At 44.2% G+C, this 16,302-nt stretch overlaps 1 protein-coding gene across 1 annotated transcript in view; it reads right to left on the reverse strand.

The window, feature by feature from the left end:
• cbl (Cbl proto-oncogene, E3 ubiquitin protein ligase) overlaps positions 1-16,302 on the reverse strand; it is a gene marked incomplete at both ends in the record, with an annotated part of 46,394 nt that overhangs the window by 7,038 nt on the left and 23,054 nt on the right. The window contains 3 exons of the mRNA XM_084454201.1: positions 7,728-7,849; positions 14,495-14,651; positions 15,066-15,212. Of these exons, the coding sequence (XP_084310327.1) occupies positions 7,728-7,849; positions 14,495-14,651; positions 15,066-15,212 (426 nt within the window). The remainder of the gene's footprint in view (positions 1-7,727; positions 7,850-14,494; positions 14,652-15,065; positions 15,213-16,302) is intronic.

Raw genomic sequence — 16,302 nt, forward strand, 5'->3', positions numbered from 1 at the left:
CAGCATCACTATGATAGAGGTGCAAGCGGATTGTAAATGCATTCTGTGAGCGGTGACGCTGCACTGTCCTACGCTGTCAGAGGGACAGTCTCTCTCTGCAGGGCGGGACAGAGGGACAGTCTCTCTCTGCAGGGCGGGACAGAGGGACAGTCTCTCTCTGCAGGGCGGGACAGAGGGACAGCCTCTCTCTGCAGGGCGGGACAGAGGGACAGTCTCTCTCTGCAGGGGGGGACAGAGGGACAGTCTCTCTCTGCAGGGTGGGACAGAGGGACAGTCTCTCTCTGCAGGGCGGGACAGAGGGACAGTCTCTCTCTGCAGGGCGGGACAGAGGGACAGTCTCTCTCTGCAGGGCGGGACAGAGGGACAGCCTCTCTCTGAGCTGGGTTATTGATGCAGCAGCAGGGCAGTGGTACCATGCTGCCCCGGGCCCACAGCTGCATGGGGGGGGGGGCATGGAGGCGAGAGGGGGGGGGGGGGGGGGGGGTAGAGGGTGTACTGGGGCTCTCCGTGTCATGGTGTCATTGGCAGGCAGAGAGGCCTTGACTGTGTGTGTGAGTGAGTGAGTGAGTGTGTGTGGGTGGGTGTGTGTGTGTGTGTGTGTGTGTGTGTGTGTGTGTGTGTGTGGGGGTGTGTGTGGGCGAGGCTCATGATGTGACATAGATAACAGCTCTGAATGCTGCAGACTGAGAAAGACTGAGTGTGACGATGGAGAGATTGTTGTGTTGTCATCTTGTTCAGTCAGAAAAATGGACTAGTTACATTGCTCTAGATGGACTAGTTATATTGCTCTAGATGGACTAGTTATATTGCTCTAGATGGACTAGTTATATTGCTCTAGATGGACTAGTTACATTGCTCTAGATGGACTAGTTATATTGCTCTAGATGGACTAGTTATATTGCTCTAGATGGACTAGTTATATTGCTCTAGATGGACTAGTTATATTGCTCTAGATGGACTAGTTATATTGCTCTAGATGGACTAGTTATATTGCTCTAGATGGACTAGTTACATTGCTCTAGATGGACTAGTTATATTGCTCTAGATGGACTAGTTATATTGCTCTAGATGGACTAGTTATATTGCTCTAGATGGACTAGTTATATTGCTCTAGATCAGGGGTGTCAAACATACGGCCCGCGGGCCAAAACCGGCCCGCCAGATGGTTCAAACCGGCCCACGAGACGACGTCCAAAATTAATAAAAAGGAACAGATATTCCAAATTTGTCCAGCAGAGGTCGCACTGACATAACGAGAGATCCGGAAATAAACAGCACGTGACAGCAACGCGCCCAGAATCATCTGGCAATCTTGCCTTATCGTTATTAAGCTCTTGTTGTCAAAATTACCCACGGTTGCACCGTCATTACCAAAATGTCTGTCAAAACGGAGAAAAGTTGACACAGAGTGCAGAGTTTTCCAAGAAAAATGGACTGATTCTTATTTATTCACAGAAGTGAAAGGGAAACCTGTGTGCTTGGTGTGTAATCAGCAAGTTTCAGTGCTCAAGGAATATAATATTCGACGCCACTATGAGACTCATCATGGTGAAAAATACAACCATTTGCGAGGACAACTGAGAATAGAGAAGATAAATGAATTGTTAGTGGGTCTGAAGAAACAGCAGTCTGTTTTTACCCGTAGCCGAGAGGTCAGTGATGCAGCGGTGAAAGCTAGCTACCTTATTGCTAACGAGTTAATGTTAGGATCCAAGCCATTTTCTGAGGGCGAGTTCGTGAAAACATGCTGAAGGCTGCAGAAATCGTGTGCCCTGAAAAGCGACAGGCCTTTGCCAACATTAGCCTAACGAGGAACACTGTCGCAGATAGAATTTCAGATCTCTCGGCAGACTTGGACAGCCAAATGAATCACAAAGTCAAGTCATTTGTTGCATTTTCGGTTGCAATTGATGAGAGCACTCTGAAGAATACAGTTCTGTTAAAAATAACATTTACTGTGGTAATGTAATATTTAAAGACCATGAACATTGTGCAGTATAATATCAGTCAGCAGCTTCAGCACAAAATAGTTTGGTCTGGTGTAACTCTATTGCTCATGCACTGCTATCACTTTTATGGGTTTTTGAAATGTACAAATTTAATACATTTACAAGGCAGGGTGATAACGTTCTTCATAGCTCCCACTTTAGTTTGTGCATAGTGTGGTGAGTCAGTTCAGGTGGTCAGATGTGAAAATGTATCTACTGTACATTAAAATAAACAAGTTGTTTTAATCAAAGTGAAATGCCATTTTTTCAGTTCCATAGGCCTATCTGTGAATAAATGTTTTGTGCCTTTGTAGATCCACTGTGATCTGTGAGTTATAATGCACATATATAGGCTAAATGATAAATTAAGGCATAATATTGAAATATTGAAAAACAAAGGTAAAGATTTGGAGTTGACGTTATTTCTAGGTTATTTTGCTATTATTTTACTGGCCCGGCCCACTTGAGATCAGATTGGGCTCTATGTGGCCCCTGAAGCAAAATGAGTTTGACACCCCTGCTCTAGATGGACTAGTTACATTGCTCTAGATGGACTAGTTATATTGCTCTCGATGGACTAGTTATATTGCTCTAGATGGACTAGTTATATTGCTCTAGATGGACTAGTTACATTGCTCTAGATCAGGGGTGTCAAACATACGGCCCGCGGGCCAAAACCGGCCCGCCAGATGGTTCAAACCGGCCCACGAGACGACGTCCAAAATTAATAAAAAGGAACAGATATTCCAAATTTGTCCAGCAGAGGTCGCACTGACATAACGAGAGATCCGGAAATAAACAGCACGTGACAGCAACGCGCCCAGAATCATCTGGCAATCTTGCCTTATCGTTATTAAGCTCTTGTTGTCAAAATTACCCACGGTTGCACCGTCATTACCAAAATGTCTGTCAAAACGGAGAAAAGTTGACACAGAGTGCAGAGTTTTCCAAGAAAAATGGACTGATTCTTATTTATTCACAGAAGTGAAAGGGAAACCTGTGTGCTTGGTGTGTAATCAGCAAGTTTCAGTGCTCAAGGAATATAATATTCGACGCCACTATGAGACTCATCATGGTGAAAAATACAACCATTTGCGAGGACAACTGAGAATAGAGAAGATAAATGAATTGTTAGTGGGTCTGAAGAAACAGCAGTCTGTTTTTACCCGTAGCCGAGAGGTCAGTGATTAAGCGGTGAAAGCTAGCTACCTTATTGCTAACGAGTTAATGTTAGGATCCAAGCCATTTTCTGAGGGCGAGTTCGTGAAAACATGCATGCTGAAGGCTGCAGAAATCGTGTGCCCTGAAAAGCGACAGGCCTTTGCCAACATTAGCCTAACGAGGAACACTGTCGCAGATAGAATTTCAGATCTCTCGGCAGACTTGGACAGCCAAATGAATCACAAAGTCAAGTCATTTGTTGCATTTTCGGTTGCAATTGATGAGAGCACTCTGAAGAATACAGTTCTGTTAAAAATAACATTTACTGTGGTAATGTAATATTTAAAGACCATGAACATTGTGCAGTATAATATCAGTCAGCAGCTTCAGCACAAAATAGTTTGGTCTGGTGTAACTCTATTGCTCATGCACTGCTATCACTTTTATGGGTTTTTGAAATGTACAAATTTAATACATTTACAAGGCAGGGTGATAACGTTCTTCATAGCTCCCACTTTAGTTTGTGCATAGTGTGGTGAGTCAGTTCAGGTGGTCAGATGTGAAAATGTATCTACTGTACATTAAAATAAACAAGTTGTTTTAATCAAAGTGAAATGCCATTTTTTCAGTTCCATAGGCCTATCTGTGAATAAATGTTTTGTGCCTTTGTAGATCCACTGTGATCTGTGAGTTATAATGCACATATATAGGCTAAATGATAAATTAAGGCATAATATTGAAATATTGAAAAACAAAGGTAAAGATTTGGAGTTGACGTTATTTCTAGGTTATTTTGCTATTATTTTACTGGCCCGGCCCACTTGAGATCAGATTGGGCTCTATGTGGCCCCTGAAGCAAAATGAGTTTGACACCCCTGCTCTAGATGGACTAGTTATATTGTGGACTAGTTATATTGCTCTAGATGGACTAGTTATATTGCTCTAGATGGACTAGTTATATTGTGGACTAGTTATATTGCTCTAGATGGACTAGTTATATTGTGGACTAGTTATATTGCTCTAGATGTACTAGTTATATTGCTCTAGGTGGACTAGTTATATTGCTCTAGATGTACTAGTTATATTGCTCTAGATGTACTAGTTATATTGCTCTAGGTGGACTAGTTATATTGCTCTAGATGTACTAGTTATATTGAACTAGATGTACTAGTTATATTGCTCTAGATCAGGGGTGTCCAAACTGCGGCCAACTGCGGCCCGCTGTCCATTTTTAATTGGCCCGCAGCAAATTAAAATAATATAATGGAATATGGCCCAAACATGAAACGTGTGCTTGACTGTACTGCACTTCTTAGTTCTAACACTAGGTGGAGCAAGCTTGAACAAGGCAGCGTCTCCACAAAACAAGATTAATCCCCCCAAAAAGTGCCAGCGGTGACCAAAAATGGCGGAATCAAAGAAATGTAAGGTAGCGAGCGCAGAAAATTTCAGACACGGTGGGAAAATGAATACTTTTTCAAAGAAGTGAAAGGGAAGTATGTCTGCTTGATTTGCAACGAAACTGTTGCAGTGATGAAAGTATAAAATATAATGTCCGACAGCACTATGAAACCAAACATCAAACCTACGCGTCCTACACTGGCGCCGAAAGAGAACAGAAAGTTAAGCAAATGGCAGCTAGCCTGCTAGCTCAACAACAGTATTTTGTCCGTGCTAACAAAGCACAAGAAAATGCCACAATAGCTAGCTACGAGGTAGCTCAACTCATTGCCCAGCACGGGAAACTTTTCTCAGATGGCGACTTCGTTAAACAGTGCCTCCCTAAAGTTGCAGGAATAATGTGCCCGGAAAAACTGCAGGAATTCAGCAGCGTGAGTGAGTGAATGTCCACAAACACAGCTGTGCGCCGAATCGAAGACTTGTCAGCTAACGTCAAACACCAACTGTCAGATAAAGCTTGTGCTTTTGATTTTTACTTGATTGCATGTGATGAGAGCACAGATGCCACAGACACCGCACAGCTGTTTGTTTTTTTTGCGGGGAGTTGATGATAACTTTGGCATCACGGAGGAGCTGCTTGATCTTAGGAGTCTAAAGGGCACAACAACGTCTAAGGATATTTTTTTAAGCTGTGTCAGATGCAGTTGACAAGATGGGACTTAAATGGGACAAGCTGTGTGGAGTTACAACGGATGGAGCTCCAGCTATGACCGGAGAGCGCAAAGGAATGACCGCTCTGCTGTGCGCCAAGGTGCAGGAGAGTGGAGGTGAGGTTGTGAAAATGCACTGTATCATCCACCAAGAAGCCCTCTGTGCCAAGACAGTCCAGCTTGGTGATGTGATGAACACTGTTGTGAAAACGGTGAACGTAATTCGAGCCCGAGGGCTTTACCACAGAGAATTTCAAGCTTTCCTATCTGACGTCGATGCTGAATACGGGGACCTACTGTACCATTGTGAAGTGCGCTGGCTAAATCGCGGCTCCGTGCTGCAGCGGTTTTATGCCCTGAGGTCCGAAATCGACCAGTTTTTGAAAGAAAAGAACCGACCTCTTCATGAGCTGAGTGACCCTCTATGGTTGGCCGACCTAGCATTTTTAGGTGATCTTACTGGTCATCTTAACTCACTGAACAAGAGCCTACAAGGCAAAGACCAGCTTGTGCCACAACTTTATGTGCAGATAAAAGCATTCTGTGTGAAACTCCGTCTCTTTGAGACACAGCTATGTAACTTCAATGTTGCGCACTTCCCCCACGCTGTCCGAAATCAAACGTGTTTTTCCAGAGGCCAATATTTCTGCTAAAAAAGGTAAATATGTGTCTGTGATCACATCTCTCATAACAGAATTTAGTCGGCGCTTCCAAGATTTCTCTATCATTGAGAAAGAGATCAATCTGTTCTCGACTCCCTTCCTGGTGGATGCAGAAGAAGTGGAAGAGAGTCTGCAGTTAGAACTTATCGAAATGCAGTGTGATGATTCTCTGAAAAATCAACATCAGCTTCTCTCCCTACCCGACTTCTACCGGAGCTTGGAAAAGGACAAGTTTCCTCTGACGAGACGCCATGAAAAAAGAATGATGAGTCTGTTTGGCTCCACATACATATGTGAGCAAACATTTTCAATATTAACTCTGAACAAAAGCAAACTGAGAACCAAAATGACCGACAGCCAACTCTGTGATGTCCTCCGCATCTCAACCACTAAACTTCCTCCTGACCTGCCAGCCATCCTTCAGTCCAGAGCACAGCATCACTGCTCCCACTGAGTGCAACATTGTTCCCATTATAGGTGAGTTAAAAACACAGCATTACACAGTATCCATGTGTAAATAAGTCAAATTAATTGATAAATTCAGTCAATTTAAGTTGATAACATTTTCCAACAAACATCAATCTGTTAACAGGCCCAATACCATATTTGCATAACAAGCTTGAAAAATACCTACATTTGATTGATTTTGCTAACTTTAATATATCACCTCATATATATATATGCCTTTATTGAGTGGCCCAGCCCTTTATACTTTTTTCCGTATGTGGCCCTCTGTGAAAAAAGTTTGGACACCCCTGCTCTAGATGGACTAGCTATATTGCTCTAGATGGAATAGTTATATTGCTCTAGATGGACTAGTTATATTGCTCTAGATGGACTAGTTATATTGCTCTAGATGGACTAGTTATATTGCTCTAGATGGACTAGTTATATTGCTCTAGATGGACTAGTTATATTGCTCTAGATGGAATAGTTATATTGCTCTAGATGGACTAGTTATATTGCTCTAGATGGACTAGGTATATTTCTCTAGATGGACTAGTTATATTGCTCTAGATGGACAAGTTAAATTGCTCTAGATGGACTAGTTATATTGCTCTAGATGGACTAGTTATATTGCTCTAGATGGACTAGTTATATTGCTCTAGATGGACTAGTTATATTGCTCTAGATGGACTAGTTATATTGTTCTAGATGGACTAGTTATATTGCTCTAGATGGACTAGTTATATTGCTCTAGATGTACTAGTTATATTGCTCTAGATGGACTAGTTATATTGCTCTAGATGGACTAGTTATATTGTTCTAGATGGACTAGTTATATTGCTCTAGATGGACTAGTTATATTGCTCTAGATGGACTAGTTACATTGCTCTAGATGGACTAGTTATATTGTTCTAGATGGACTAGTTATATTGCTCTAGATGGACAAGTTACATTGCTCTAGATGGACTAGTTATATTGCTCTAGATGGACAAGTTATATTGCTCTAGATGGACTAGTTATATTGCTCTAGATGCTGAGAGGAACAGAAGCATGCCGCTGTCACGCGCCTGTGAGAGTGTCTGTGTCTGGATTGAGTCTGTGTACAAGAGCATGCGCTCTCTCTCTCTCTCTCCCCCTCCCTCTGTTTAGAGGTGCGTATGTGCTTAGGTGTTTCTACCCAAGTGATTGTTTGTGTGTGTGTGTGTGTGTTTAGGTGTTTATATCTCAGTGTGTGTGTGTGTGTGCGCGCGTGTGTGTGTTTAGGTGTTTATATCCGAGCATGTGTGTGTGTGTGTTTAGGTGTTTATATCTGAGCATGTGTGTGTGTGTGTGTGTGTGTGTGTATGTGTGTGTCTCACCTGCCAGGTTTGTGGATGAACTTCTGCAGTCTGGCTTTGACCTCATCGTAGGTGAGGAAGGCCATATACCCAGGATGAGTCACAGCCAGGCTGTTCCAATTACGTAGCAGGGACGACCACGGCTGAGAGAGAGAGAGAGAGAGAGAGAGGGAGATTGATTTTTAACAAACCTTAAATTAACAATATTCAACAAATCACATGCTCATGGATTATGCAATCCACATACAATCACAACAATAAAAATGAATCACATACCCTTACAATTAAAACCTATGCAAATATAGTATTAAAAACCAGCCCCCCCTCAATAACCGAACAGACCACTTCATTAAAACACCACTGCAATATGAACTCATCCACATTGCTCATCAAGGAGAAAAACCTAAAATCAACCCAGACTCTCGCTTTCACCAGAGCAATAAACAACGAGAGTAAGTCTTGCCCCCGACCCTTCTCAATTTGGCATTTCCTAGTCTTGTAAATTGACAACTTTTCCCCACCACAAAATTCAACAGTTGTTACTTGGCCGCATTGACTTTCTGGTACCCAGCCCCAAAAATAAACCCCACCTCTGTCCAAGTCTCCTCACAGTGCAAGAAAATAGTTTTAAGGGCGTCTACCATCACCCCCAATCTTTCACACTCAATGTAACAATGAAAAATTGTCTCTGGAGACTGACAGAAAGGACATTCACTGGAGACAGCCGAATTGATTCTGGACACAAAACTATTAACGGCCAGCGCCCCCTGCAAGGTTCTCCCCTGCAGGTGGCCTGTCCTCTTGCTCAGCGGACCCTTGTACAGGACCCTCCACACCGGCTTGCACTCATTCACCACATGGAATTCTGCTCTCCATAATGGGTCCTGTCTCTCATTCAGCCCACCTTTATTCAAAGCAACAACACAGCACTTGTACAGCATTTTCCCAGTCAACACATAAAGATCCATTTCAGCAGGTGGCCTAGTGTTCGACAAAGGTCCTGTGCAGCCAGTCAAGTCTGTCTCAAGACCCAACTCAGGGACAGGGTCCCCGCTGTCAGGAACCTCCAGTCCTGTGGTGTACTCTGTCAACATGCTCAGGTCATCAGAAGTGAGTCTGCTCAGCCACGCGCTCAGAATAGTCTTAGTAAGGCGATGCGACCGCAACCCCAGTAGCGACGCCACTGCCTGCGTGTCTTGAAGTGCTGGTCCCTCAGCGTCCACTATGTGCTTCAGCTGGACAGCTCCGACTGAGCACAGTCTCTGAGTGAGGCCAGGCGTACAACTACCCTGAATGTCCAACCTGGCCCCATGTATCAAGGGTTCTTCCAAGAGCCAAAACAGTGATGCTGTAGGCCAATCTGTGCCACCTAAACAACTTCCAGGCTCTGACCAGTCCCTTATAGAATGGTGGTAAATCATTGGTACTCTCGGCAACACATTACGTCAAAAAGAAGGACCCATTAATACCCCAGCCCTGAACCTTCCTCAGAATGCTGCTCACAAGAGGTCTCCATAGCACATCCCCCCATCCCACGTTGTATAAACTGCAGTCTAAAAGTTGCTACTCTGCTTTCTAAATGCACTAAGCCCTGTCCTCCTTTGGGAGGTATAACACACACCGCAGTACCCAGTGCATCTTCTCCAACCTTAACCAAAATAGACTGTAATTTCCTCAACAAACCAGCAGTGGGCTCCATACATGATAGCTTGTGCCAGAGGGTGGATGCTGCCAAATTGTTAACTATCAAAACTCTTCCTCTATATGATAACTTTGGCAGTAACCATTTCCACTTAGCTAACCTGCCTTCCACCTTCTCTACCACTCCCTCCCAATTCTTCCCCAAAGTCTGATCATCACCTAAAAACCCCCCTAAGTACTTGAGACTCTCTCCTCTTCCACTGAAGCCCTCCCGGGAGCTTGGGGAGCCTGAGGGACCACCTCCCAACCGCCAAGGCTTCACTCTTCACCCAGTTTACTTTAGCAGAAGACAAAACCCCAAACCTCCCCACAATCTCCCTCACACAATTCACATCCTGTTGGTGTTTTACCATAACAACAATATCATCTGCATATGGAGACAACACAATGGTGTATCAAGGCCAGGCAAAACCAAACCATTAATACAGGACCGGAAATTGTGCAACATTGGCTCAATTGATAGTGCATATAACATACCAGACATTGAACAGCCTTGGCGCACCCCTCTATACACCCTAATAGGCTGGTGAATCCATCAAAGCAGCATTTTGGAAACGAGACCACACCAGACGTAAACTCACTTTTCCCGTCTTTAAAACCCTTCCAAAAGAAAACAAAAGTTTCTCTAAAACGTGCATCTAGCAACAGAGCAGTATTAAAATGCCAATAAGCAGATTTCTGTCTGACTTTTGCAATAAACAAGCTACATGTAACCATGGAGTGATCTGAGAACCCAACCGGGAAAATCTTACAATTCTTAAACAGACCAGACTGATGCTTATTTGAATAAAACCCATCTAACCGTGCCATTGTGAGAGAATTGTCCCTACTATGAACCCATGTGTACTGTCTCTCTTCCTTGTGCATCGCCCTCCATACATAAACCAGGCTGTGCGTTTCCACCAGCTGCCTCATGGCACACTTAGAGGGAGCATGGGGTTCAACATGATTCCTATCTAAAACATAATCTTCTGTACAGTTAAAATCCCCAGCAAAAAATAAAACCTCCTCGGGCCCAGACTGATTTAATACCACATAAAGGTCAGCTAAAAGCTGAACTCTATCACGCCATACATTTGGAGTATACACATTAACAAAAAACAAAGTAAAAGATTCATACTTTGCTCTCACAGTAAGTAGCCTACCTCCTCCACCACATAAGACTGTAGTGCTTAGTTTACTCAAAATACTGTAACCTCACCATCCCACTCTTTCTTCCAATCAGTCTCATTCATACTGTCACTATGTGTCTCCTGAACAAACATGACATTGATAAACGTCAGCCTCATAAGCTCAAACAGACATGCTCGCTTTCCCACAGCCCTCGCTCCATTGAAATTAAGAGAGGAGACTTTAAAATCACCCGTTGAGATTGATGTGAGAAACAACACAGAAAACAAACAACCTCAACCAACTAAGAGTAGTTGTCTTATTGTTACTCGTCTGACTCATCATCCTGTAGCTCTTGGTTGAGTTTTACAAGTATCTTCTTTAGCCTGAAAATCTGTGTCAGTGTAGCCCCCTCGTTTGTCTTGCATCTGAAACGTGACAGAGCGCCTAAACGGCTCCTTATCATCAAATAAATCCTCAAGCCTGACATTTTGCTTATTCTTTGTCTTTCTCTGAAAAGTCTTAACCTGTCTGATCTTATATTCATCATTCTGTGAATCAGACAACTGGCTGCCAGGAGCCTGACTGCCTGCCTCTACCCCCTCCTCATCCCCCACCTCATCCCCATCCTCATCCCCCACCTCCTCCTCCAGCTCCCCATCCTCATCCCCCACCTCTTCCCCACTAGACTCGCTGTCTGGAATCAAACTACCTATAAGCCCCTTCTTGGCCGAAGCACCTCCCCTATAGAGAGGGAGAGGGAGAGAGAGACAGAGAAGGAGGGAGAGAGAGAGAGAGAGGGAGAGAGAGAGACAGAGACGGAGGGAAAGAGAGAGACAGAGAGAGAGGGAGGGAGGGAGAGAGGGAGAGAGGGAGGGAGGGAGAGAGGGAGAGAGGGAGGGAGGGAGAGAGGGAGAGAGGGAGGGAGGGAGAGAGGGAGGGAGAGAGGGAGGGAGAGAGGGAGGGAGGGAGAGAGGGAGGGAGGGAGGGAGAAAGAGAGAGGGAGGGAGGGTGAGAGGGAGGGAGGGAGGGTGAGAGGGAGGGAGGGAGAGAGAGGGAGAGGGTCACACAGTCAGGGCCAGTGGCTCAGGATGACAACACAGTAACATAAAAGTGTAGTGAGTGACGATGACTGCTCCATGCTAGCCATACAGATTCAGTTTTACATGGAGGAAAAACTCACCACATCACACCAGCACTGGCCTTCAGGGGAAGCTACAGTAACAGTCAGTACAGTACAGTTAGAGCGCCACACAATGACGCACACATTTGAACTGACCAATCACCTTTCAAAATCACCCATTTTGTGATGGAAAATGACACAGATGACATTTCCGTAGTTGCAGCAAGTATGGTGAAGCCACAAGGCCACCACAGGTCTCAAAATGGCCGCCGTATCACTTCCTCCTGAGAGAATGAGCCTGAGGTCAGAACACTGACTGGCTCTGTGCTGGGACAGAGTACTGCAGGTCTGGTGCTGGTTCTGGCTGGGTTAGGGTCTATGTCGACACACAAGTCAGTCTCCAAACGCTGCGCTCAACTAGAGCCTGAAGACATTCGTCCAAGAGTCTAGTCTCAGTCCAAAGTGGGTGGAAACAATTTGAGAGATTTAAAAAAAACTGCATTGCAGAACCAATCCAACGTCTTTAGAACGGTCCTTCCTAATAGCCATAGCCTACTAAGGTATGCGATTGGTCATTTCGAGCAAATATCTCCCCTTTTACCTTGAACGCCCTCATAGCTAGATTGGACCAGCTGGGTCGACTTAACGAGTTGATAGCCACCGTCGTAGTACCGTTTATCCGTGATTGCGGTTGTCCGGTTTACTCGAGCGAGCTAGCGAAACGTTATCCTGGATATGTTGAATGAGCTTCGTAGTACGGGGCCCTGGCCAGGGTAAATTCACAATAACCTGTCTGTGTAAGGTGTATGACACCAGCAAAGCAGGGAGAGAACTGAATATTAGGCTACTGGATATTAGGCTACTGGATGACCAAAATCTCTGTGACTGTAAAACTTGGTCTCTACGAGTCACCTCTCTACATGTCTAACCAATACTGCCTATGTAGCAGACATTGTTTTGAGGTACCGAGCAGCCAAAATATCACCCCTAGATCTTAAGAGAATTCTTTTTTGGTCTAGCAGTAAATGTTTGGCTACCTTCATGTAGAAGGTTGGTCATGTTTTGGGAACATTCCATGAATATCCCCCAATATAGCAAAAAAGGACAAATGATAGGATAGTGATCAGCAATAAATATTTATTGTTTATTGTCTCATAGTTGCATTAAAACGTGGAAACACTTATGATATTTGTATTACACATTCAAAATGGATGCTGTAGGACCTATATTCATGTCAAAAACATCCAATACAAGTACAGCACACATACGGTAAACCTATTACTGTATAACCTGTGACAGTGCTAAACTGTTATACATACAAGGAGTACACTACGAAGGCATAGCACTCCCTGTTGCAGAACTTGGCCCGGCATATCTGGGTGTCTGTTACAGTTGTTATGGGGATTCTGGAAAGGAAGAGAGTGAGAGTCAGGGTGCATGTTGGACATCCTCTCCTCCATGTCTGTTTATGTGTGATCTAGAGGAGGCAGGAGCCTGTAGCCATTTAGTGTGTTTATCATCAATGAGACAGCATTCTAAGAAAAAGACTGTCCAGGCTGCAGTACAAGGAGACACCTTAGATTGTACATGTGTGTGCATGTTAATATAAGAGTGTCAGCAGGACTGGGGTTGTTGATGATATGGTAACGAGTTTTACCTCAATACACAAATGTAATTCTCCCGCACACACAAACACAGAGGACACTGATGCAATGCAATACAATGGGATCAAATGTATCATGACCAAATGTCTGTAGTTCAGGCTAGCTATTTCGGCCATGCTCATTAACAAGCAAGATACTGTAGTCTAATATTAACCATTAAAGCCAAAGTGGCAAGCTAGTTATATAACTTACCTAAAAACGTATCTAGCTAGCTAGCTAACGTTAGCTAGCTAGCTGGCTAGCGTAAGCTAACGTTAACAAACGTAGCTAGGTAGTGCTAGCTAAAACGGCCAGACACCTGTTAAATTGTTTTCTGATGAAAATGCAGGCTATTTTAAATAATTGATTTTATAGCGTTATAATGTATAACGTTACCTTAACGTTACCATTAGTTCAGAAGATTGGCAAACTCGTTGGCAGCTTCAAGGTGCGTTGTACTTGCTATGCAACGATCCACGGCAGGCATACACAGTCGATCTGTGCACTCCGATACTGATTAACCAATGGGAGTAAGGGATCACCATGATGGACAGCCCCCTAATTAGCATATAAGGAGCGAGCAAACAAAGAATAAATAAATGTGGAAAAGAATGTGGAAATAATACATAAATAAATAAATGAATAAATAAATGAATATGTTAATAAATGCAAGAAATAATGAATCAAACAATAAATAAATATATAATTGTATACATTTATATCAAATTTAATGTATTTATTTACACATTACTGCATCCATTTATTCATTCATTAATTTATTTTTGTTTATATTCATAAATTTATTTATTGGTCATTTGTTGAGTCATTTATTTATTTATGTATTCATTTTTAATTTTGACAGGTTTGGTCCTCCATATGTGTGTGCGTGTGTTTGCGTGTGTGTGTGTGTGTGTGTGTTTGAGTGTGTGTGTATGTGTGTGTGTGTGTTTGCGTGTGTGTGTGCGTGTGTGTGCGTGTTTGTGTGTGTGTGTTTGTGTGTATGTGTGTGTGTAAGCGTGTGTGTGTGCGCGCGTGTTTGTGTGTGTGTGTGTTTGAGTGTGTGTGTGTGCGTGCTTGTCTGTGTGTGTGTGTGTTTGTGTGTATGTGTGTGTGTGTGTGTGTGTATTTGAGTGTGTGTGTGTGTGTGTGTTTGTGTGTGAGATGAATAGAGAGACGGACAGAGAGATGGACAGAGAGATGTGTGTGTGTACCTGGAAGAGCCTGGTGAAGATGTCGAACTCGAAGACGGAGATGTAGTCGTTGCAGGTGAGGTCGATGGTGGACTTGAGCGCCATGGCCTCCAGGCCCGAGCTGATTGGATGGAACTCATGGAGCGCCTGGCGGAACACCTTCCAAGGCACGATGGTTCTGAGAACAGCAACAAAGAAACATCATCAACATCAACAACAACAACAACAACGACTATAACAACACCCGACCATCAGTCCTCCTAGGACAGTCAGATGAGAACACGGAGAGATGGACAGAGAGACGGACAGAGAGACGGACAGGGAGACGGACAGGGAGACGGACAGGGGTGAACCACTTTAGTTGAGAGGGATTTGAACCCATGTCTCTTCTGCACAGTCGATGAGTGGACCTGACAGGAACACGACCACAGCACCATCTGGTCATCCTGGGCCAGGTGCCAGAGCGCAGGTTATGGGACGGTCATGTCTACGTCTATTCACTCGCACGGAGAAAGAACAACAATGGACAGACAGAAACGCAGAGACTGGTATGTCTCTCCGCCGGTACTTCTCTCCGCCAAGCCAGACTCACTTATCTCCGAAAGACCTCCGCCAGAAGTCTGCGGCGTCGGCCTTGGTGATGCGGAAGTTGTCCCCCTGGAACAGGCCGCTGGGGAAGATGGCCTTCAGCTCCGCCAGCATGTGGCTGAAGATCAGGGACAGCTTGGTCAGGTTCCTCCTGCCAACACAGACATGGAGGGGTTAGGACTAGCTCAGCTGTGAGGGAGGGAGAGAGAGACATGGAGGGGTTAGGCCTAGCTCAGCTGGGAGGGAGAGAGAGAGAGACATGGAGGGGTTAGGACTAGCTCAGTTGGGAGGGAGAGAGAGACATGGAGGGGTTAGGCCTAGCTCAGCTGGGAGGGAGAGAGAGAGAGAGACATGGAGGGGTTAGGACTAGCTCAGCTGGGAGGGAGAGAGAGACATGGAGGGGTTAGGACTAGCTCAGCTGGGAGAGAGAGAGACATGCAGGGGTTAGGACTAGCTCAGCTGGGAGGGAGAGAGAGACATGGAGGGGTTAGTACTAGCTCAGCTGGGGGAGAGAGAGAGAGAGAGAGAGAGAGAGAGAGAGAGAGAGAGAGAGAGAGAGAGAGAGAGAGAGAGAGAGAGAGAGAGAGAGAGAGAGAGAGAGAGAATAAATATGCCAGTGTGGTAAGCCATCTAGCCTGATTCAGCATTGGGCCTAGAACTGGCTCAGGTTTGGCTACATTAACATTAACTGTCAATCAGACCAGGGGGCTCATTTATAAAGCTTGCATACGCACAAAAGAATGCATACGCCACTCCTGAGCAAACTTCGGTATTTATAAAAAACAAACTTGACGGGAGAATGGCGGAGAATGTGCTCACCTCCAAGCACACTCTGACCCATGCGTACGCACATTTCTGGACAAATGAGAAACTGCGATCCTAATGGCAGCAAGGTGAAACCCGAGAAACACTTTGAAATTGACACCATTGTGAACAATAAATATGTCCGATATTGCAAAATAACCCCTCACATATGTTGTACAGTCCAACCGGGGATCATAATCAACTGGATCTGTCAACGCTTAACAATTGATTCATTTATTTATTCTCATAAATAATTATTATATTTATTTATTCTCATATATTATTCCTTTATTTATTTAATCTCATAAATAATCATGTGGACTGCGTAGGCTGTGCGCTCAAAGCAATCACTATAATTTAAATACTGTTGTGAATGACTTGTGAACGCCTTCATATTTTCACTGCTGTGTGAATCCCAATTTTGGTAAAGCAACAAT

The sequence above is a fragment of the Borostomias antarcticus genome, assembly GCF_949987555.1.
Source record: "Borostomias antarcticus genome assembly, chromosome: 1".
NCBI lineage: Eukaryota > Metazoa > Chordata > Actinopteri > Stomiiformes > Stomiidae > Borostomias > Borostomias antarcticus.